General features: G+C 34.8%; 3 protein-coding genes across 4 annotated transcripts in view; 1 reads left to right on the top strand and 2 right to left on the bottom strand.

The window, feature by feature from the left end:
- Positions 1-3,813: 3,813 nt before the first annotated feature.
- On the bottom strand, positions 3,814-23,498 carry LOC149896716 (uncharacterized). 2 transcript variants are annotated; one of them, XM_090117226.1, is made up of 4 exons: positions 23,373-23,498; positions 22,795-23,112; positions 21,558-22,304; positions 3,814-5,139 (listed from the first exon to the last, which is right to left on the bottom strand). In XM_090117226.1, exons 2-4 carry the CDS (start codon positions 23,086-23,088, stop codon positions 3,835-3,837), a joined length of 2,346 nt encoding a protein of 781 aa, XP_089973352.1. In that variant the 5' UTR covers positions 23,089-23,112; positions 23,373-23,498; the 3' UTR covers positions 3,814-3,834. The 2 variants fall into 2 exon arrangements, with proteins under 2 accessions (XP_089973352.1, XP_089973351.1); XM_090117225.1 differs by lacking the exon at positions 23,373-23,498 and having other exon boundaries at positions 22,795-23,239.
- On the bottom strand, positions 16,840-18,355 carry LOC149896717 (uncharacterized). Its single transcript, XM_090117356.1, has one exon. It carries the CDS (start codon positions 17,975-17,977, stop codon positions 17,054-17,056), a length of 924 nt encoding a protein of 307 aa, XP_089973482.1. The 5' UTR covers positions 17,978-18,355; the 3' UTR covers positions 16,840-17,053.
- A 431-nt stretch (positions 23,499-23,929) lies between the features above and the next one.
- The window catches only part of LOC149896715 (uncharacterized), a 44,901-nt gene continuing 44,045 nt past the window's right edge, over positions 23,930-24,785 (top strand). The window contains exon 1 of the mRNA XM_090117081.1: positions 23,930-24,231. Within this exon, the coding sequence (XP_089973207.1) occupies positions 24,061-24,231 (171 nt within the window). The 5' untranslated portion in view covers positions 23,930-24,060. The remainder of the gene's footprint in view (positions 24,232-24,785) is intronic.

Below are 24,785 nucleotides of genomic sequence, written 5' to 3'. Positions count from 1 at the left end.
AGCGTATTCGCACTATGCGGGTAGCCGTCCGGCTGACCGCAAGCACAATTATGTACGTAATATTCATTTCTATGCGCACTGCGATGCGGCTACCGCAGACCGCACAGTGCGCATAGAAATGAATATTACGTACATAATTGTGCTTGCGGTCAGCCGGACGGCTACCCGCAATGCGGCTACCCGCATAGTGCGTATACGCTCTTATACTATGTATACATGTAAAATTATATTGTAAAGGATGGAACCACGATGGAACGTTTATAATGAAATTTTTATGCGGTAGATTAGAGAATGACACTTCAGGAGCGAGTCAAAATTCAATTTCAACTGATCTCTGTACGAAAATACATTTAATTATAAATAATACATATAATTATGTAGGTACCTACTACGCTAAGCCACTATGATTGAGATATATATACCTACAAAAAGCCTACAAATATTTTAGTTACGTATATGAATTCGAAAATCAACGTTCATTTATGTTTATTAATTAATACCAATTGAAATTACATTCATTTAATTTCCAATACTTGTTAGGAAAGGGCGTTGGCGAATGGCTTAAGCGAATGGTTATCACCACCATTGTATTTTGTACAAAGAAAAATCATGTAAAATTAAGATGACTCATATACCTATTTAAATAATTTTGATGGCCTAGCTGTGCCCCGCGGTTTCACCCGCATTGCTCCGCTCCTGTTGGTCTTATTAGCGTGATGTTATATTATAGCCTCGAAATATTTGTGTCCCTTCGTCCAGCATACTCACCACAACTCACCATGGAATCCTGATATTTCATGAATGTCAAAAAACTGTTCTGAAATAGTGCTAAATAGTGCCCAAAGGAAAAAAATAGTGCTCTTGTACTTGCGAAGTTATAGCCATAGTTCGATGAGTATGCTGGACGAAGGTTTCGCCCAGCATACTCACCTCCGTCCGGAGAATCTGTATACGCTTCAAACATAATTCATACTTCAAAAAATAGTTCCCAAATAGTGCCAAACGGTGCCCAAAAAGAAAAAACAGTGCTCGAATAACTTCGGAGTTACAGGCTTCGTTCAGTGAGTATGCTGGGCGTAGGTTCTACGCCCAGCATACTCACATCAGTGCGCGAATATCGAACGAGCTATAGGAACAATTTACGTCTCAAAAAATTGTGCTTGAAATAGTGCCCAATATCAGTCCAATTTTTGCTTGACTTTTGACCTAGAAAACCATTAAATTTGATTGTAAACTTCTACATACATTACATTGAGTACAGTCGAATACAATATTATTAACTTTCTTTCTAACAATTTTTGTCTTGTGTAAATTATTAATTGTCTATGTAAGGGAGTATTTACTTTAGAATCGCAATATTATTAATTACACATTATTTTAATAATACTTTATAATAATATGATTAAGCCTTCGCGCGTCGCATGGGACCCCGGTAGCTAGGAACAATGATTTTATATATTTGTCTAGATCACGGCGCTTGAAGGATTAAGATATCAAATGAAGTAAATCATGCATGAAAAATAAAGTTGCTGTTATTAATGCTTACATTACAACTGACAAAATTATTCAAAATAATCATTTTCCGGATCAAGGACGGTACCACAACGTTTACGGAATTGACCTGTATTCCTCATGCGATAAAGTTCAATATAGTGTGGCAGTAATGGATGCACGTACGGTCAATAGGTATGGGGCTTACGACGCGCGGCGCCCGCGACGCTAAACATTTTTTTATATGTATATTATATACAATATTAAAACTACAATTTTTTCTATTTACATTGATTATATTATGAATGTTAACAAAAGCTGTGAACTAGTTAACTAGAATTCTGATTACTTTGGCCCTTTAAATAGTAATAAATAACGTAAGTAATTAAAAATGTTTTTTATTGCTAAACCTTTCATTGATGAAACTATTGGAAAGAGTTTTAAAAATTTGTATAACTATGTCACAGTACTAGTTTTCACACTATAAGTTTTGCCTGCAACATATATACAAAAAGAAACTGTATAATTTCCTTTTTACAATTTTTCAAGATATTAATTTTATTGGCTGCAAATGACTGTTTTTATTCAGACAAACACACAATGCAATGAAGTAATAGACTTCATTTACGCTTAAAGTTTCATTCATTTATTATTATTTATAAAATATATAATAATGCATTTAATCGAAAGTTTTTGACATGTGAGAAAATACCATAATTATTTCCAATAACATGAAGTCTACAATTAGAAAGTTTAATATTTTTGTCCAAAAACATGTGTCGACGACTGTACCCCATTTTACGTTAGTATGTAGAAGTTTACATTAAAATTTAATGGTTTTCTAAGTCAAAAGTCAAGCAAAAATTGGACTGATATTGGGCACTATTTCAAGTACAATTTTTTGAGACGTAAATTATACCTATAGCTCGTTCGATATTCGCGCACTGAGGTGAGTATGCTGGGCGTAGAACCTACGCCCAGCATACTCACTGAACGAAGCCTATAACTCCGAAGTTATTCGAGCACTGTTTTTTCTTTTTGGGCACCGTTTGGCACTATTTGGGAACTATTTTTTGAAGTATGAATTATGTTTGAAGCGTATACAGATTCTCCGGACGGAGGTGAGTATGCTGGGCGAAACCTTCGTCCAGCATACTCATCGAACTATGGCTATAACTTCGCAAGTACAAGAGCACTATTTTTTTCCTTTGGGCACTATTTAGCACTATTTCAGAACAGTTTTTTGACATTCATGAAATATCAGGATTCCATGGTGAGTTGTGGTGAGTATGCTGGACGAAGGGACACAAATATTTTTTCAAATCGGACCAGTAGATCCTGATATGCGCGTTCAAACAAACACTACATAATCAGCTTAAAACAGCGTCATCTCTTTAAAGCAGAAAATGCGTAGGTCATTTTAGTAATTTATATAGAGTTCAATTTACAATGTTAAAAAATAAAACACAGTTTTATTCCAAATATGTTTATTTCTATATTTCATACGTCGCTGCGCAGAGCACACAACTATATACCTACAAATCTACATAATTTAAAAAAAAATAATATATCAAAATTAGGCTTTATTTAACGTTTTCTAGTAAATTGTGTTGAATCAATTTGATTAAAATACAACTTAAATTAGAATATTGCTATATAATTCATGAATATATTGTTATTTTGTGTGCTTATTAAAATAAGTTTTATATTTTAATTCATTTCATAATTACTCTTCTATATCATCAAATTAATATTATGCCTATAAATAAATTCTGTGATAATCACATTTAGTTATGAACAAATTTTTAAATCATAGTAAAAGCCATATAATATATAAGGCAATAATAAATTGTGCATATTTTTTCGTTTTCCGAGTGATATAATAATATGAACCACTCGTCCACTCGGCACTCGCTCAATAAATTGATAACAAAATATTTAATAATGATATACATATACATTTTAATATGTGAGTGAATATTATTTTTACAAATCTTAGGTTTACATGTTAGATAGCATTTTTAATATTACAACTGCACCCATGTATATATCCATAGGGGTAGAAAATGTTTACATAATAATATAGACCTGAATTTCAGGACTTTTTGAAGTGAAACTTTAAGCGCATTGAGAGTAAAATTTCTAAGTTGCGTCATAACAATACCGTCACGTCATGGAGTAAGGCGACGATCTAGGTATTTTTGAATCTTGCCAATGAAGTTTCACTTCTGACACGTATGCTCGGCACACACTCTTTTTTATATATCTTTAATATTTGAGTCAAATAAATTTTAACTAAAAATAACACCCAATAACCAACTTAAACTTTGGTTAAAACGAATGCTACATACAACTATGTGCAACTTTTATATGAGTTTTCAAATCTGTATTACTATCTACAACTGTTCGGCACAACCTACAGCAAAATCTACCTCCATGATACATTTTCATATGACGTTTCATACCAGACTCTGAATAAAACGATTTTGAACAAACCGGACAATAATGTGGCTTTATATTTATATGCTTCCGTAAATGTACAACTAAATTCTTCCTACATTTAAAAACTTTACCGCAAAAGTTGCATTCTTCCTTCGAGAACATACTATGCAAGCGTTTATGACAATTCAAATTATACTCTGTGTAAAATTGTTTTTCGCACATGTCACAATTGTACGGTTTCATTAATAAATGGACTTTATTCACGTGTAGTGAGAGATCGTTTTCGTTTATACACGCCTTTTCACAGAAGCTACAAGTTAAAATTTCGTATCGGCTATCCTTTTTGAATTTCATGATGTGTCGTTGAATGTGCCTATCGTGATGTACTTGCGTCTTGAAAATCTTATCACAGAGCAGACATCGGGTATTAAAATGTCTTTTGATATGGTTTTTCAGTTTTAATGCATCTGTATAATTACGACCACAAACATTACACTCAGCAAACACTTGTGTCTTCAACGAATGAACCACTTTAACATGTTCGAACTTGCGAAATTTAGATTTAAATGTCTTTGCACAAAATTTACAATTAACCGTTTCAAATGTATGTTTTAAAACGTGTTTATTCAAGAAATAATCTGATATGAAATGTTTATGACAAATGGGGCATGTGAAGAGGCAAATTTTCTTGTTTTTCGTTCGCTTTCTGAATGTTAGAAACTCGCTGCAAACATCATCTAAATATTCGCAGTCTATGTAAGATTGATAACCATTAACTGTATTCTTTTTAGCATATGTTTTCGTTGCATTTTTAGCGGGGTTCACGAATTCATTTTCATCTAGCGAACTAAGTATATCACTTTTCACAGAATCACTGTCAACATCCTGATTTTTAGTAGATTCACTTTTTATAGATTCACTATCTGAAACCCTAAATTCGTCTTCCAAAACATCAATATTCATATCTTCATCTTTTATTAGGTCCATATTGTCATACTCAAAACTGGGCAGTATAGCATCTTGGCCTATTTCTATTATAACATTTTTGTCTTCATCAACTTTTTCTAGATCACTTAGGATTAAACTTATACAAGTATTAAGTCTATTTCTTATATTTTTAACTGATAGCAAAAATATGTATGTCGTTATCAATTTACTAAGGCAATGATTGCAAATTTTGGTTCCAGTGTAGCAAGCTAATGAGATCTGCAACAAAAAATAAAATGGTTTAAATAAAAAATAAGAAGCGGTTATCAAATGTATGTTTGTCATTTAGAAATAAGTTATATACCATATAGAGCACTGTATATTGTTTAAACTGTAATTGGTATGAGTCCATATCGTTAGTATATTTTGAAGATTAATAGCTGTGTTTTACCTGAAAATAAAACACATATTAAATACTTACCTATATTTGAAGCTTACTTCATTGAGAAGGCACGTAGCTTTTTCCGCCTATTTTGCCCTCTCTTTCCGTTGTATATATGCTATCTCTCTCGCACACCTCTCCACCAGGTGGCGGGGCGCTCGATAATGTGCGGGCGCTGGATGTTTTTTCATTGAGTCGAAATCCACAACAGGTGGACGTTAAGTGTAAGCTTCAAATATAGGTAAGTATTTAATATGTGTTTTATTTTCAGGTAAAACACAGCTATTAAACACTTGACCGTAATTTGAAGCTTACTTCATTGAGACCTGTTTGTTACCCACCTGGTGTACAATGTGACGCCAATGTGAATTTGAATACATAAGTAATTACTTATTTCTTTATTTGAAAGAGTAAGGTGTGCAGATAGTATACCTACTAATAAATCACACAAATTTTTATATTATATAATATATTAACAGATATTAACAATCCCAGATGAAAAGTTAATCAAATAAGAACCAAAAAGTTAATCATAATGATTAAAAGTATTAGAACTTATGAGATTGGTTCAAGCGTACCTTAGTTAACCTTTTGGGCTTGAAAAGTTAAAGTTACTACAATTTCCACTATCTTTAGCGTAAATCTGCGAAAGCGCCAGTAACGACTTTCAATTACGCATTTAGATGTTACTTACAAAATGAAGCAACAGCTGATCCCGACGAGGCAAAAATACCTCAAACTCAAACCTTTATTTATTCAATTAGAACTCTGCAGAAGCATCATTGAATCATCTTAACATAGAATTACCAAATGTCTCAACTCACACAGTTTTAACCCAACCTGCTACAAGCGGACAAGAAGAGACCTTGGTCCTTACTTTTGGGGTCAGAAGTAAATTTAAAAGGTCACCCCTTGAATAAGGCAATAAAATAACAAAACAGGTAAATGGTTTAAATTATAATACAGATTTTTAACATCCAACTAAACCGTGCGGTATCTTTTAATGTTTAGAGCCAACGTCGCAATCATAATCTAAACATGGCTGGTACTTTCAGTACAATGCATGAATTATTTATTTAAAACTGATAGGTCATAAACTCTGTACTGGAAACAAATATACTGAACTCAAGAGACTAAAATGATAAAGAGCTTATCTGTGTCCCAAAAACTGCAATTACTACAGCTAAGTACGTTACTTTTAATCAATTCAGTTTTAAGATATAATTATGATTTACATCAGAACTTATATACCGAAAGTCTCGGGACTACATAACGTGACTTATTTATAATAGTGTTTGTGCATAACACTAGGCAGTCAACAGCTATATGAACGTCAGATAGGAAAAGAGCCAAATTTATCCAGTCAGTAATAAAGGATTTTAACTATACTTATTCTAATTCAACCAACTACTACTAGCTACTCCGTACGTCTTTTGGGTAGACGGAGGCAAATAGGATTTTTATTCCAACTATATCATTTGATATTTTGAAAATGTACTCCACATTTTCATACCGTCAGAGTCATTTTGCAGATTATAGTGGTGCAGCACTGAACACTGTCTATTAGGTGGCTGGTGCTGCTGACCGGGCCTTCAGTTCCGCTTTCCAGAATACCTTCACCCTTCTAGGTGCTACTACTACTGAAATAGCGGTACACTATCGCGTCGTTCAGGTCTCTAACTGACAGGATTTCTCATATTATCGTAACAACCTCGCTCGTTCTAATGCTGGGGCCACACTAACGGGAAATGCCATTAATTAACGCGATAATGGACGTTAACTTTAGGTGTAGCCAGTATTATTTAACAACAGTATTAACATTGCCGTTTGGCGAGGCGATAGCTTTATCGCGAGAATTAACGCAATGAAGCGGTCACACTACGTCCATCTTGCTAGAATTTTAGTAAAATTAACGCCGTTTTTATCGCCAACAATCGGCATTCACGTTGACCGTTCAAGTGTAGCCACCCACTTAACGCCTTAAAAATTATCGGAATAATTATCGCGATAAAGGGCATTAGACGTTAGACGTTAGTGTGGCCCCAGCTTACGAGAACAAATTATCGCCAAGGAATTCTGCTGCAGGATAATGGCAAGAGAGATTATAAGCTTAACTATGCATTATTAGGCTCAGGAATATGGTGGATTTTGAATACTATCGTCGTCTGAAAGTATCTCCCTTCGATTAACTTCATTAAGGATGCAGATCTGATCCCATCTTTGTTCCGTAGGAATGCTAAGACAGTCTAAACGTTACACTGGACAAAGAAAATTGCCCTAAATATAGTCGGTTGTTCCAACATCCGTAATATGGCTAGCCTACCTTGCTAGCCCTTGATTGTAACTGCTACCAATGCAGGCATTGCTCTCGTGTTGTCCACAGTTGTGCGAGTGCAAAAATGAAGAACAGAGCTCGTGGGGAGCTATGTCCAATGAATCTGTGTTAAGATTATGACAGTATAGGACAGTTAGCTGTGGATGCGAAGACAGGACATTACTTTATTCATCCGTAAACACGCGAGGCAGCCACGGACAGCGATATAGCAAGAACTAAACTAGCAAAGTTTAGTTCGCTTACCAGACTTATATTTTAAAAGCCGTATAGTCTGTACCTACTGCATTTCATTTATTGCCCCCCCCCCCCCCCTCAAAGCAAAGAAATGAACAGTCATTTGGCAGAGCTTTCTCGTTAGGGTAGGGGTTCCAAGTAATATCTAATAAGAGGCTTTTGTTTGGATAGATTGACTTTCCGTTATTTAACCTCTATCCTATGTAACTCAACAGTCAGTATTCTCAGTATTCGTTGAGTACTTAAACGTTTTACGTTAATAGTTGTATATAACTTTATTATACAATATAATAATCCTGGTGGGATGACAAGAAACTTGTCTAACAAACGATTATCCTAATCCCTCAGCGATTTATTGTTTGAGCCCTGAAGAAAAATCTCATGGGTGCAATAATGAGGTCAAATGGGTTGAAAAACGAGTCAAATAAATTGCCTACAAGACCGGGCAACTAAAATAGGCCTATGAGAGGTCAAATATACGTAATCAATCGTTTGAAATTTGAAATTTGATTTTGAATCAATCGTCATTTGTTACATTCAATCGCTTTGCGATTAAAAAATCTCTTCCGATGTTTTTATATGAAAATTGGTCGGCTAGTGCCATTGAATGACGATACCAAACATACCGTTGACACAAGGCTTGGTGACAATCCTCGAAACCACCGCCACAAATCATCTGCGAGATGATATTTGATCCGACTCGCCTTCCTTTGTTGTGAATAGGCTTTACATTGGTAAATACGATTTGTTCAATTCCAATTTCCATAATTGGTAAACCAATGGTGGTTTCCTGATTCCTGAAGCGTAAACTTTTAGGATACGAAGTATCAATTTCATGCGCCCATTATTTGACTTCTCTAACCTTTATTGTATTTATTAGGTCATATTACTATACTGCCCACTGTGAAGAAGATTTCAAAACCTTTTTCTACCTACCTTAGAAGAGTGAAGATCCGATACGGTCATATCCAAAACTTCTTTCGTGGGTCCTCGTTGACGAAAGCAAATATCTATGATCATTTTAATGATCAATCCTTTGTATATTTGCACCAATCGCCATCAAAGCCCCGCGAGGGCTGATATATATTTGCACCATGTCTCCGTGAGGTGCTGTTGTAGTCAAAGCCCCGCGAGGGCTGATATATATTTGCACCATTTCTCCGTGAGGGACGGTTGTAATCAAAGCCCCGCGAGGGCTGATATATATTTGCACCATCTTTTTCGTGAGGGACGGTTGTAATCAAAGCCCCGCGAGGGCCGATATATATTTGCACCATTTCCCTGCGAGCGACAGCTGCGCGAGGGATGTTTGAAATAAGTAGGGCCTGCCAAAAAATGCTTAAGAGACACCCTGCGAGGGTGGATTTGACCTGGCTAACCCCTGCGAGGAGTAGTGGCCACATTTATGTATTCTGCTTCGAGCAAGAATACACCTTAGTGCTAATATAAAATTAGCAGTAAATAATCATTTAAATAATATAGCAATTAACAAGGTCCTTTAACTTATTTTCAAATGATAGCGACAACTGTCCAGGATGAATTAATAAGAATTGATTTGACAATGGTAATTAATTATTATGTTAATATAAAAAAGAACTAACTATTTAATAAATTCATAATTCAAATCAATTCACTAAATTTTAAAATGAACTTCGATTCATATTTATTTTTGTTCATGCAATCGATGTAACATTTAGTTGCTTTATATCCGTTAACATTCCTTACGAACGCAACCATACCGTCGTAGGACGTTATATTTAATTGAACAAAATAATCTCCACTCACCCGCAATTTTTTACTTTTTGTCAAGGTGTACAAGTTTATAATATTATTCTAAAACGTTAGAAGTGAATTGTAAATCCTTTGAAATAAATGTATCTAAATCTAATTTATATTAAGGTATCTCGATAATTATTATACGATAACCCTTTCAGCACAAGTTCAGTAAACCAAAGAATTTAATTGTAAAATTTTGGTACTTACTCGTTTAAACAAAAAAGTTGCATCATTTGAAACATAGGAAACGTAATTTTCAATCAAATTAGCCGTGTGTAATATGTCTATTTTCACATAAAAACGGATCAGAATAATACTCAAAAAAGGACACGTATAGACTACGGATAGTTTTGAATGTGTGGTACATTCCTGGTACGTATCTACTATACATGAGCGAATTCCATCATTATTCAGTTGAGCGGTAACTCCCGTACGATTTATAAAATAATATCACAACATGTTCTGACATGTCGTGACTTCTTGGAGCTGACTCATCTCGTTTGATAATTTTTAGTAATAAACTATTATAGGAATTCCGAACCGTTCCTAGCGATAACGACAATGTAATAAAGTCGTAGCAATGGATTGTATGCCTGTAAAGCTTTGAGTTGGCTCATATCCATACTAAGTAGGTATTAATTGTAATTTTTCCAAGAAAAATTCACTTGTGACCTTGTAATAAAGACACATTATTAAAAATGAAATAAATAATTAAAAATATCTATATACAAGAGAGGGTATTTGATATATCTAGTAATATCAAATAATCACAAAAGTAATATTAACGATTCGAGTAAAGCCGAACGGTAACACCGTTAAAATAGCTTTACTCACAGTACTAAAAATTCAAATATTAATTAGTACATATTGCATAATGAAATATTTCAAAAGAAAAGTTACTATTTCAAGTAAAATGTAACGGTTGTATCGTTAATTTTAAACATCTTTATTCATGCTATTAAGTATTTAAGCATATTGAAAAATAAACTATTGCTGAAGGATTCATTAAAAACCTCAGCATTTTAAATAAAGTCCAACGATTATAACGTTGACTTTAAAGATTTTTACTCATTTTTAAGTAAAATATTATTAGAATAGATGTAAAAATAACTCACTGTACCGATCCGACGGGATACACTTTTTAACACTTTTAGCACTTGCTTTAAGCAATACTTAATACTTAATAGCACCAAGGTTGTAGTCTTGTAGACAACCTTCTCGCGGCGGAAGCTAGACGCCAATGAAAAAACATCCAGCGCCCGCACATTATCGAGCGCCCCGCCACCTGGTGGAGAGGTGTGCGAGAGAGATAGCATATATACAACGGAAAGAGAGGGCAAAATAGGCGGAAAAAGCTACGTGCCTTCTCAATGAAGTAAGCTTCAAATTACGGTCAAGTGTTTAATAGCCTTGTTATTGAGGCAAAGAATTTTATATTATTTATTATGATTAATATACTATCATAATCTAGTGTGAATACTGTCTATTATACATTTACTAATACTACTTTGAATAAGCACATATTATTTCAACACATTTGCAATACTAAAATTTATAATAATGCAGTACTGAATCTAATTTACGTATTAATTTTTTTATTTTCGTAGTGCAGCTAATCTTCGTATTGGCTTTTTACGTTTAGTATTATTCCCCACACCAATATTAAATGCAAATGAGTCAACATTAACACTTTTATCTATATCTATGTCATCCATTTTTTCAACTACAGTAAAATCTTGTTTGACAGTTTCTCTTAGAGCATTTTCAAAAACAATTTTCTCATAGCCTTCTTCAAAATCCATGAATTCTTCAGTTGGAATACAATTAATAAATAAATAATAAATAAAATCTTTATTTGAATTCATACATTAAGTTACAACTTACAATAGATTGGGGTTCAGGCCCCCTTACTAGGTATAACCTGTATTAAGGGGACCTGTTCCTTCCCTAGGATTGATTGCAAGGGTGCATGAATTAAAAAAAGAGAGACACATAAATTTAAGAAATTAAGAAAAAGCTAATCCAAAGTCCAAAAACAAACAGGGTGTGTATGATGTATAAGTATGAATGTGTTTATGTGCGTGTGCCTGTGTGTGTGTGTGTGTGTGTGTGTGCGTATGTTTGTGTGTGTGTGTGTGTGTGTGTGAGCGTGTGTGAGAGTATTTATTATAGTGATCTAAATACGAATTAAATTTTCAAGACTGTCATAGTCATAATTTTTAAGCCAGGTTAGAACCGTTTTTTTGAATATATGCCTATTGAGAGCTTTAACTTTATGTTTTTCACTTAACTTATTGTAAAATCGAGGGGCTAGTCCCTCGAAAGATCTTACTGCAAATTTACTTTTAAAAAAGGGAACAGGGCATCTCTCATTACGTGTATTCCCTTTCTGTAAGGTGGGAACAGTACCTATATGAAATCTTTGTAACAGACACAAAATGTACAACTTACGGACACTAAGCTCAACAAGTCCTTCTTTATATAGTTCAACAGAAGGGTGTCTAAATGGCAGTTTAAGCGCGACTTTAATTAAACATCGTTGTGCTCGTTCAACTGGAAGGAGGTGTGATTTCGCCATACCCCCCCACGTGCAAATACAGTAACGTAGAACGCTTTCACATAAGGCTTTATATGTTAGTATAAGGATGTCCTTGTTAGCTACCGAGTTAAGGTTTTTAAATATATGAACTAATCGACGAACTTTCGTAGCTAGATAGTTAGCATGAGGTAACCACCTTAGATGGTGATCAATCTGGATACCAAGATATTTGCACTGTTCAACACGTGTTAAGCTTTGGCAATTACAACTGTTACCATCCAGACTCTGTCTATTGCAGGGGTATGTATGAATTCTGATATTGAAGTCACTTTTTGGTAGGGTAATTTTGGTTTTGGCAAAACATATAAGATTGGATTTTTTAGCGTTTAGGGATAAAAGGTTGTCCTCTAGCCATTTTGATACAGCGGTTAGACCACTTTCGGTCGATTTTTTGACTTCGGGCCACGTCTTGTGATGGAATAGCAATACCGTGTCATCTGCGAACATGGTAATATCTGCTTGCGGAATAGACAAATTGCACAGTGGGTTTATGTAAATTAGGAATAAAATTGGAGCAATAGTACTTCCTTGCGGAATACCATAACCTGAATTTAAAACCTCACTGCTTACTAGATCATCAACCTTTACACATTGGGATCTATTAGTCAGATAGCTCTGAAACCAATTTAAAGTTATTCCTCTTACGCCGATATTTTGTAATTTCGTGATGAGAATGCTGGAAGACACCGTATCAAATGCTTTCTGAAGATCAAGAAATACACCAAGGCATTTCTCTCCTCGATCCAAATAGGTGGTGATAAGTTGAGTGAGTCTTAGTGTCGCGTCTTCTGTAGAGACACCCGAACGGAAACCAAACTGAAATTTTGAGATAATGGAATGCTTATCGAGGAAGTTAACCAGTCTTTTTGAGACGATCTTTTCCAGAATCTTGGAGATACATGGAAGCAGTGAGATGGGACGGTAGTTGGATGGTTCACGACTGTTACCAGATTTGTAGATAGGAACTATAACTGATTTTTTTAGCAGATTCGGAAAGACGCCAGTACTAAGACTGAGATTGCACAGAAATACTATTAGCCACAGCAAATTAGATTCAGAATCGTCGATCAGATCGAATAATTCGTGTAGTTTTGAAAGTTACTACAGTTATTCCTAAAGGTGTCCCGATGAATATACTAAAAGCCCCCGAGGGAGGGACACAAGCCGGCGGCGGGGGAGGGGGGGAAAGGTCTCTTTTTCAAGGTTTTTGCTTGTAACTCGAAATTTTTTTCATAATATCTCTTTAGTGACTTCTACATTAATTATCTACATTAAATTTCCTATAAATTACGTCTCAACATTTTTACTGTACGATCAATACTTTAGGAGATACAGAGTATTAAAGGTAAGAAAAATAAGAAACAACATAGTTTTACAAATTTTAATGATAAAAAGAAAAAACATCTTTTTTTGCACGAGTATGCCGACTTATTAGTCAAATTGTGTTTCATCTTCGTCATCTTTATCACTAACATCGATAGGGGGTCCATTAGTACAAGCTCCTAGGCAGCCGTTACAGATAAGACTACACATAATGCCCACTTTTCGGCAACTGCATTTTCCGGAACATCCACTTTTACATCGGCAAAAAATTGAATTTAACAACGCTTCAGGAGCAGGAGGATCCAAGGTCGTGATTGGTTCTAAGTATCCATCGACTCTTCGCTTCCAACCCCATATTTCAGGAGGCAGTTGGTTCCCAAGCCACTCCTGTACTTGATGGAATACTCTGTAGGCGTGATATTTTGCTGACCCTTTGGTAGGGGGGAGGGAAGAAAGATCCGGTTTGGGCTTGGTACAAGATTTCAGAAAAACTGTGAATCGATGTCTGTTGATCTCAGACTGAGTACAGGGCGCTCGGTATACTGCAAGAAACATTTTTTCTCCGGCTTCTGCTATAACCTCCTGAGTTGACGTTGGGTCATAAAATACAGTTGCTGTTTCCTTTAGTGACGGCTTTTGATCAAAAATCTTGATAATTGATATTTTTCCCTTCCTGTAAATAGCTGAGGTTGTATCACACCCACTGAAACTACTTCTTCCCTCCCCCCTACCAAAGGGTCAGCAAAATATCACGCCTACAGAGTATTCCATCAAGTACAGGAGTGGCTTGGGAACCAACTGCCTCCTGAAATATGGGGTTGGAAGCGAAGAGTCGATGGATACTTAGAACCAATCACGACCTTGGATCCTCCTGCTCCTGAAGCGTTGTTAAATTCAATTTTTTGCCGATGTAAAAGTGGATGTTCCGGAAAATGCAGTTGCCGAAAAGCGGGCATTATGTGTAGTCTTATCTGTAACGGCTGCCTAGGAGCTTGTACTAATGGACCCCCTATCGATGTTAGTGATAAAGATGACGAAGATGAAACACAATTTGACTAATAAGTCGGCATACTCGTGCAAAAAAAGATGTTATTTCTTTTTATAATTAAAATTTGTAAAACTATGTTGTTTCTTATTTTTCTTACCTTTAATACTCTGTATCTCCTAAAGTATTGATCGTACAGTAAAAATGTTGAGACGTAATTTATAGGAAATTTAATGTAGATAATTAATGTAGAAGTCACTAAAGAGATATTATGAAAAAAATTTCGAGTTACAAGCAAAAACCTTGAAAAAGAGACCTTTCCCCCCCTCCCCCGCCGCCGGCTTGTGTCCCTCCCTCGGGGGCTTTTTGTATATTCATCTGGACATCTTTAGGAATAACTGTAGCAACTTCCAAAACTACACGAATTATTCGATCTGAATAAATTAATTTTCCCATACTATATAGGTTCGACTAGAATGTGTGAAAATTTTTTAAGGATATTTGTTGTCATGCCATCCCATCCAGGAGCGCTATTGGGTTTGAGCGAGTTGACTATAGTGATAACTTCAAAGACGTCTGTTGGAGTGAAAGCCATGGAGTGCAGAGGCCCATTACTATCTCCCGCCTTTCTTGTAAGCTCATATTCTGAGCAATTTATAGTTTTAATAATCTTATTCGCTAGATTCTGCCCTACATTAGCAAAAAACGTATTAGTTGTGTTAAGTGACTCAATAGGAGATGTTTTTAGTGAGAGTAAATTATTTGTACCATCCTTGCGTTTGTGAAAATTGCAGATTTCTTTGATTGTATTCCAAGTCTTTTTTATATTACCTTTATTTGATATTAATTGAGTTTTATAGTATAGGTGTTTTTGTGTTTTTATAATTTTACCGCAGATGTTTCTATAGCGTAAGTATTTTCCACGCATTTCTGTGTCATTTGAGTTTTTCTTTAACTTCTTGTGCAATGCGTCTCTTTTTCTTATTGACCTCAGGATCCCTGGTGTGATCCAGGGTTTTAATATTTGCTTATTTTTTGGAATCTTACTATCTTTAGTGCTCTCTCGAATAGCGTTATTTATACAGTTTAGAAGTATTTTTGTTGCAGTGTTAGTATCCGTTATGTCATAATATTTAAAATCCAACCAAGGTCTTTTTTCAAGTAATACATCTAGTTTTTGCATGTCTATTTTATAAGTCTTTTTAGGTTGCGGTTTTGTTTGTGACGGTTCATCGATGAAAAGAATAATAGGCTTATGGTCGGTGAGTTCTGGCAATGTAGCGGTATGGCAGGGTTTTAAAGTTTTAATCATGAAATGGTCAAGGCAAGCATTATTCCGTGTTGGTTGGTTGATACCTGGAAGGAGACCATGCATTGCCATAAGATTTAAATATTCATTGGTATGGTTACTTATATTATCATTAATTGTATCTAAATTAATATCACCGGTGAATATAATATCTTTAGTGTTAATTTGCTGTAATATTATGTCTAGTGACTGTAGATAAGGATAAGGGTTAGTGAAGCTAGGGGGTCTATAAGAGCAAACTACACTATAATTATTATTTATGGTGAGCACTAAGCAGTTACCTTCTGCCATGACCGGTTCATGACAAGTACTATTCCATTCACTTCTTACATATGCCACAATACCGTCATTTTGGTTGAGGCTATTCCTAGAATAAAACATGTTGTAATGCGCTAATAATGGTGGAGAGCTCTCTGCGCTTGTCCAGCATTCGGTAAGCACGATAACATCTAATTGTAAGTCCATTGCACTAATGCAAGCTACAAGATTGTCAAAATTACATTTTATACTTCTTATGTTCGTGGTAAAAATACAAAAACCGCGTCTCGCATGCAAACCCATTACATATCGACATTCCGAGTAAGTATCAAGATTAACACATTTTATTTTAGTACTGTTTTCAATGTCGGACACTATATCATTTATTAAGATGTTGAATGTTTAATTTTATTAAGAAATGTCACTAAGTAAATTGCCCACGAAGAATAGAATTCATTCAAGATACTTACAGAAGCGTTGTGGTAATAAACGAATCGCGAAGTATGCATATAAGTATTTAATTTAGATGACGAAGTGTGGATATGAAGAAGCGAGGCAAAAACTATAATAGAAACGGGATCATTATTCTTGAGATTGTTATAATAATATGATAGTCTCCAGGAATACAAACAAAAACTATACGCATGTCGTACAGTACAGTATATTAACCATTTGAAGACAATTTGCTCAGATTTTACACAAAGGCGCAATAAAGTGTGTTTTGATGAATTATAGTTAAAATATAGATTATAGTATTTGATAAAGATGCAGTGTTTTATTGTAAGTGTGTTTATGAATGTGTTTATGTAAGGATAGTAATAATAATTAATGTATTGGAATTTGGATTTAAATATAGTTAAACTTAGCTTATTTATATTTAAAGTAATCATAATAATTGATAACAATAGAGCAACAAGGTACACAAAAACTAGTCACATTTTATTTTTAAGCTGTTTGAGTTGTTCTTCATTTTTAATATAAATATGTGGAGCACCTTCTTTTTTGCGTAGGTAAATCCGGCCATTGGTCATCCAGCAAAAAGCATAACCTTCTGATTTAGCGAATTCCCTCGAGTGATAGAACAAACGTTTGTCTAATTGAGTTAGGAAATCCGAAATATACACAGGAATGGGCTGTCCCTCAAAGCCGAAGTGATTAGTGTTGAGTTTAGGACTTCCTGTCTGTCTGTTAAATTTTTTAACTGCTTCTATGACTATGTCTTTAACATTTGTGTCTGGGAACTCCACAATCAAAGTTGACTCCCGTGCTTCCTTTCGGCTTGGTAGACGATAGACATCTCGTATGTTAATATTGGATGATTCTAAACAAAGAGAGTTCAATAAGCTTTTAGCAATTGAGAATAGTTCGTTCTTCTTCTCGTTCACTTTTTTTGGAATTTTCCTGATTTCAATGCTAGTTATCCTATTGCTTTTTTCTAGACTGTTCAGCCTTGCATCTATGGTACTAAATCTTATATTAAACTCTTTTGACTCATTTTTAATTATTTTTATTTGGTCGTGCAAGTTTTCGATTTTTTCCGACAAGAAATTTATCGATGACTCGATGTCGTTATTTGTTTTAATCACTGAAGCTATATTTTTATCCATCTCGGCTATACTTTTTTCTAATTTATCTAAGCGAAGGTTCTGATTTATTAACATTTTGTTGAACATTTTTTGAAGTAGCTCCTGCATTTCTGACTTAAACATCGCGAATTCATCAATTTCACCTCCAGACAGTCGACGCCGTTTTTCACATCTTAATGTAACATTCGCTTCTGCGTCATTCTCATCCGAAGACAAATTTAATTGCGGTGCAGATAGCGTTTTAGATGAATTCGGCGGTGAACGATACATGGTAAGATCTAGTTAAATATAATTATCGACTGTATCACTAAAAAGTGCGAGTCTTTACAGGGTAGAACGTAAAGAATAATGTGACGATATTACTGGGCTTCTCTCTTGCTCTTGAAGCGCGCGCTATAGCGTTATCTTGCAGCGAGTCGCTACTTGAAGTGTGAGAAAGATACGAAGATGATGTTTACTCACTGTTTATCTTCACTGAAGTACAAGTATGCCACGCAACGAGGAGTTCGTATTTGTTTACACTTTATAACTTAACTGTTTGTGTTTAAAGTTATTATTTTACATTTGATATTTAGAAAGTTTTAATGTTATTACTATTGTTTATTCGAAATTTGGTAAGTTTTAATTTAAGATTCAAAATTATTTCAACACACGTCCACTCGTCTTGATGTCCGAGGAGGGAAGGAATTAGGTTCCATTATTTCAACCTCCATAAGAGTATCATTATTATTTTCTATGGGAAATATATTTTCCTTGACTTCAATATCACTTTTAACTGTTTGAAAATCAATTATTTTTGTATCTTCTTGGTTTTTTTCTGAAACTATTCTCTTATTATTTTCATAAGCTTCATTCTTGAGTACTGTTAGAAAATTTGAGTTATTTAAAACAACATTTAAGTTTTTATTTGTTGTTTTATTTTCATCACAACAAATACATGTTTCTCTGTTTATATTAAATGTCAAACATATTTCACATTGCCATTTAGCTGTTTTTGTCTTTATTTGCTCATTTTTGTCATCTTTTAGACATGTTTGTGTATCTACTAATATATTTGGGATGTTCTTACAAAAATTGCAATAACCAACTTCTGTGAACATGTAACAAAATTTGCAGTTTTTCTGTTTATTTTGATTTTCATTGGTTATTTCTGATTCCTTGCAAGTTATATGTAATAAATCATTTTTATTGGATAACTCTTTGCATGAAATACAATTTGGTTTCTTGAAGATCCAACAAAGTTTACATTTGGACCAAATATTTTCATCGGTGTCTGATAAGTTAGTTTTGTTCTCGATTTTTTCTTCTTTTTCAATGCCATTGTCTTTTAATATCAAAGAATTTGTTTGTTTTTTTTTGTATCACAGTTTTGTTACTAATTCCTTCAGAATTTGGTTCCACTTCTACTGTATTATCATTGTCATTTACTTCAATAAGTTCACTATTATTTATATCATTAGTTTGATTGTCTGTTTTATGGTCTGTGATGCTAAAACTTGTCTGTGATGCAAAAACTGTATCTTTATAATTCAAAGTCATGATATTCATAACAACTGGTTTGGAAAACAAAAATCTCTTGACATCATCAAAATTAATATTGAGAATTTCTTTAACATCTGTGGTATATTTCATCTTTTTTGCAGGAAAAATGTCTGATGCAGACTTTCGTTTCATCACGCGCAAATGCGTAACATTTGTTGGTAATAATAATTCTTGATACTTGTGTTTTTTATGCTAGAAAATTACACAAGATATCAAATTTATATAAAAAAATGTATCTCAATAAATCAGTTGGTACGGTAATAACTTAATTATGTATTACTATTTCTACAATTAGTATATTATCACTAAAGAATAAATTAATGGTAATAAGTATATATGTATTTTGTATTGCAGTAATATGCATAAAATTATACCTTCTTCTTATGTATTCATTTTAATATTACTTTTACTTTTTTTTTTTTTTTTTTTTATGTATAAGTCGGCAAACGAGCTTGCGCGTCACCGTACAGAAAGCGATGATTGGCGCCGCCCATGAACAACCACAGACTCTGGAGTATTGTGGTTGCGTTGCCGGCCTTTGAGGGAGGAATACGCTCTCTTCTTGAAGTATTCTAAATTATAGTCCTTGGGAAATGCCGAATTTGGAAGGTCATTCCACAGAGGAGTAGTGCGCGGTAGGAAGTTCCTCCTAAAACGCACGGTGGAAGAACGCCAAGTATCGAGATGATGTGGGTGAAATTTGAGCTTGTGGCGTGCGCTTCGGTGGTGAAATTCGGCGGCTGGTATTGTACCAAACAGCTCTTCAGAGCATTCACCATGGAAAATGCGGTAAAAAACGCAGAGAGATGCGACATCTCTACGGAGAGCCAAAGAGTCCAGCCGATCAGTAATACAAGGATCATCCACAAACCGTGTTGCACGTCGCTGGATTCGGTCAAAAGGAAGGAGCTGGTACTTGGGTGCACCGGCCCAGAGATGGGAACAGTATTCCATGTGCGGCCTGACCTGTGCCTTATAGAGTTGAAGGCGTTGGCCGGGTGTGAAATACCGTCCCGCTCTACAGAGCACACCAAGTTTTTGAGAGGCTAACTTAGCCTTACCTTCCAGATGACAACGAAACTGGACATCACACGAAATGTCGACACCAAGTATACTAATACTAGCTGAGACTCTGGTAGGAATGCCCTGAAAGCATGGAGATATGATGAAGGGTGTTTTTTTTGTGGTAAACGCACAAACTTGTGTCTTTTTAGGGTTAAACTCAACGAGGTTGGCTTTTCCCCAATTCGAGATTTTCTCGAGAGAGTTCTCAATTTGAGACACAAGTTCGTTCCGGTGCTCAATAGTGGTATCCCGAGACATATTGCATCGGCCGGTATAAAGCGCGTCAACAGTACTGTCGTCTGCATAGCAATGAATGCTACTGGTTAGTAGCATGTCATTGATATGCAGAAGAAACAGAGTTGGAGAAAGAACGCAGCCTTGTGGGACCCCAGCATTCACAGGCTTAGACTCGGAGCACGAACCGTCGACAACGACTTTAATGCTCCGCTCTGTGAGAAAACTGGTGACCCACTGACACAATTTCTCGGGAACCCCGTACGATAGAAGCTTTGAAAGGAGTGCCTTGTGCCAAACCCGATCAAAGGCTTTCGCTATGTCCAAACTTACCGCTAAAGCTTCACCCTTGCTTTCAATAGCGGTCGCCCATTTGTGTGTCAAGAGCGCTAGAAGATCACCAGCTGAGCGACCTTTACGGAAACCGTACTGGCAATCGCTAATCAGCTGGTGATCCTCTAGGAACTCAAGAAGTTGGCGATTAATAATGGATTCCATTATTTTTGAAAGCAAGGAAGTGATAGCAATAGGTCTATAATTGGACGGATCAGAGCGATCGCCTTTTTTGGGAATGGGATGCACTAAAGCAGTTTTCCAGGAGCACGGGACAATGCTTGTGGAGTACGAGAATCGGAAGAGTCGCGTTAACACCGGAGTCAGCTCTGGAGCGCACATCCTTAGCACAATCGGTGGAATACCATCCGGACCGCATGACTTGTTCACGTTTAAAGCAAGAAGGGCTTTACGTACCGCTCTCTGCGTGAAACGGATTTCCGGCATAGAGCATTTAGAGTGCGGTATATGAGGTGGTGGATTACCCTTGTCCTCCAAAGTAGAATTATCTGCAAAAAGAGAGCCCAGAAGATCGGCTTTCTCTTTTGCCGTGTGTGCTAGCTGGTCATTTTCCATGTGTACTTGAATAGTGAAAGATATTGTATGAAAGTGCTTAAAAATAGTCATATACCACTATGTTATAGTTAATATAAATAAAAAGAGATAATTTACTTACATCTGGAAATACAGAAGACACCATACTATAAATACTTTTCTCTCCAGTCAAGCCTGGTAGACCACCATGAAAACTCATAGTTTTGCTTAATTCCGTTGTTTCTTCATCAATATTAAAGCATATGGAACACATATTCGATGTATTTCGTTTAATCAAATTGTCCAACGAATTCTTGAACTTATGTTTCTCAATATGCCGTAAATGTTCGTCCAGTGATTTATTATTAACTCCACATTGCTGACAAGTGAAGCCAATTTCCGGTTTTGCGATTTCGTTATTCCGAGCATGTATGCGTTTATGTTTTTTAAGTTGGGCATATTTGACAAAGGACTTGCCGCATAATTTACAATGATACCACATTGTTTTAGGATGAGATTTCTCGTGATTGGCCAGTGTAAACTTATCGGGAAGTAACTGCCAGCATTTGGAACATTCTAGTTCATTTTCCTCCGTGATTTCTAGCGGTATTGTATTCAAATTAACTATATTTATAATAGGTTCAGCGTAATCTATGATATTTAGATGCTCTGCGTGTAATACATTGTAGTTAGGTTTTAACTTTGGTTTTCCTCGCCTTTTGACAGGTTCCAAAGGGTCAAGCTTACTGAACTTTTCGTCCATATCCTCGAAATAATTACGTAAAGCTCGTTCAGATTGTTCACACTGTTGCGTGAAGAGATAACATGATATTGCCTTGTCTAAGCATTTCTTGCAAATTTTGTTTGGAAAATTGCAGTCATATGCAACCTGAAATGAGACAATAATATAGAATGAATAAAAATGGAGAAACAATGAAGTAAGATACTTGTACTATTGAATTGCATTAATTTATCTATACTTATATAAAGCTGAAGAATTTGTTTGTTTGATTGACCGCGCTAATCTCAGGAACTACTGATCCGATTTGATAAATTCTTTCGGTGATATAGCCCATTTACTGAGGAAGGCTATAGGCTATATAACATCACACTAAAACCAACTTTAGCAAAGCAATGCGGGTAAATCTGCGGTGCACAGCTAGTGACAACATAAATAGGTAAGTAGTCCTGTGATGTGGCAAAATTCATATGTACAGCGGTGAAAACTCACTTAATCTGTGCATTTTAATGAAATATACGTGTGTAAGGAATTATTTTGCAGATTCATACATATACAAACAGCTAGTTAACTTTAAAAAATGTGTTTTCTTCAAATAAGAAACTGTTACAAATTACAATAGAGTAAATTCAACCTTTACCTTGAACGGATGGAAACTAGCAATTATATCCTTTATAGTGACCTCGTATAAGCCACTTTTTCCCGCTACTACTAACACTTCATCCAGTTCATTTAACTCGTTTGTTTTATTCAAACAATATCTGCAAACTCGAAACCGTAACGTTCCATTGAGCAGGAAACGTATTGCATCTTTCGTTGTTAAAGGTTCGTCAGAGTTTTCAAGTTTCGAAGTTAAATCTTCAGAATGTTTCCTAGGCTTCGCAGACCGAGAATAGGTCTTTAGATCTCTTACAGTTTTTGTTTCGAATTCCATATTGCGATCATACTCCAAATGTACCTATTTAAATATAATCAACACTATATTAGGATAAACTACATTACAAATTACAATGTATAAAATATTAATATTGTATTATTATGAATTTTTGTTGATAAAAATGCTTAAAAATTTTGCCTCCACTTTAGAAAACGTCATTGCAGTATCACAAATGTCAACGCTCACGCTGACGGACGCCATTAACGCCAACAGATAAACGCATAGATTAATATCATATTTTTGGATCTATTACTAATTAAATTTGTTTTTACAGATTTTACCTTTTTTATTCCGTACACACAACTCTTATTATACAACTGTATGAATAATAAAAAAGTAAAATGATACTTTATCTATCTCAAAATAATTTATCAACGGAAGAAACCTCCAAATTCCCGTGAAAAGAAGAAATGTCAAATACGTAGGTACGTCAAAATCAAATATTAATAAGCATTAAGCACCGAGATAAGCACAGACAAAGATAGAATTTCCAATAAAAAATGTAGATAACAATAATTTTATGACACAGAATAATAAAATTAAAGTATTGTATACTCAGAGGAAGGTTTATTCCTCTGAGATTGTATATGTATATGTCTGTTTTAAATTGTGTTTATCTATATATTTCATGTACTTAATTATGTGTATAATTTAACGCCCGTTGATTCATCGCGAAAAGTTATAGATTAAGTACAGTACATTTTTTTTAACTATATTCAAAGCATTAGATTATCACAATAAAAATACTTGATTTTACCCGCAAGTAAAACAGTGACTCTAGTGTGGATACATAAGTGTCAATGTCAAAAATTTGTTGTCAAAATTTTATCAGAAATTGTTTTGCCAACTGGTCATGATATTGTCAATTGCTAAATAATGCAATTTATTTATTGTTTACATTGTTCTGTTCACAAAATATCAACGAGATAGACTTGTATGTGATATGTGACTCTAACACCGGTTGAAAATATGTCGTGGCTTAACTTAAATCAAAGTTTAAGTAGTTTAAAAGGGCAGATCACAAATTTCGCTACAGAAGTGTTAGCTGAAGGTGTAGCAGTAAATAATGATGAGGAACCTTCTAGAACGGAAACTTTGTCGAAGGAACTAGAAGAAAAATGCCATAATCAAGAGCTGGAGGTAAGTTTTATTGATATAAAAGCTATATGACATTGCATAGGATCTGATTGGCATTTGTATTCTAGTGTTGACAGTTTTCATTGAAGGTTATGTTTTCGTAATTATTTTGTACTAACTAACATATTTTTACTTGCATTTCTCTGCTTAGTCGGTAATATAGGCATACAAATGTTAAAACTTTATACATATGTTGGGTTTCTTATAATCATGACGTTATTTCGCGGATAAATCAAAGTTATCATATTTGATTTCCATAAATATATCCAATTAAGATTACATAGATGAATGATATATGTTTGTAGATAAGGCTAAAATGTACCTTAAGGGCCATCGAGTTGGGCAACCAAAATTTTTTTGGAGAAAGGTCTATGCCTAAGTAACTGACCCGTAAAATCTTAACCGGCGGAGATTTATAGTTTTTTAGAAATTAATTATCAAAGTTTCATAATTTTTCATACAATTTCGAGCAACCATCTTGACATTTGTTTTTTTTGTTGCGTTTCGTTTTTGCAAGTACAATTCTTGTAAAATGTAATTTTTTTCAATGATGGAAT

Source organism: Colias eurytheme, chromosome 27, assembly GCF_061535395.1.
Source record: "Colias eurytheme isolate Ceu_HAF_F1 chromosome 27, ilColEury1 Martin Lab GWU primary, whole genome shotgun sequence".
NCBI lineage: Eukaryota > Metazoa > Arthropoda > Insecta > Lepidoptera > Pieridae > Colias > Colias eurytheme.
This window is presented reverse-complemented; position numbering and strand designations above follow the sequence as displayed.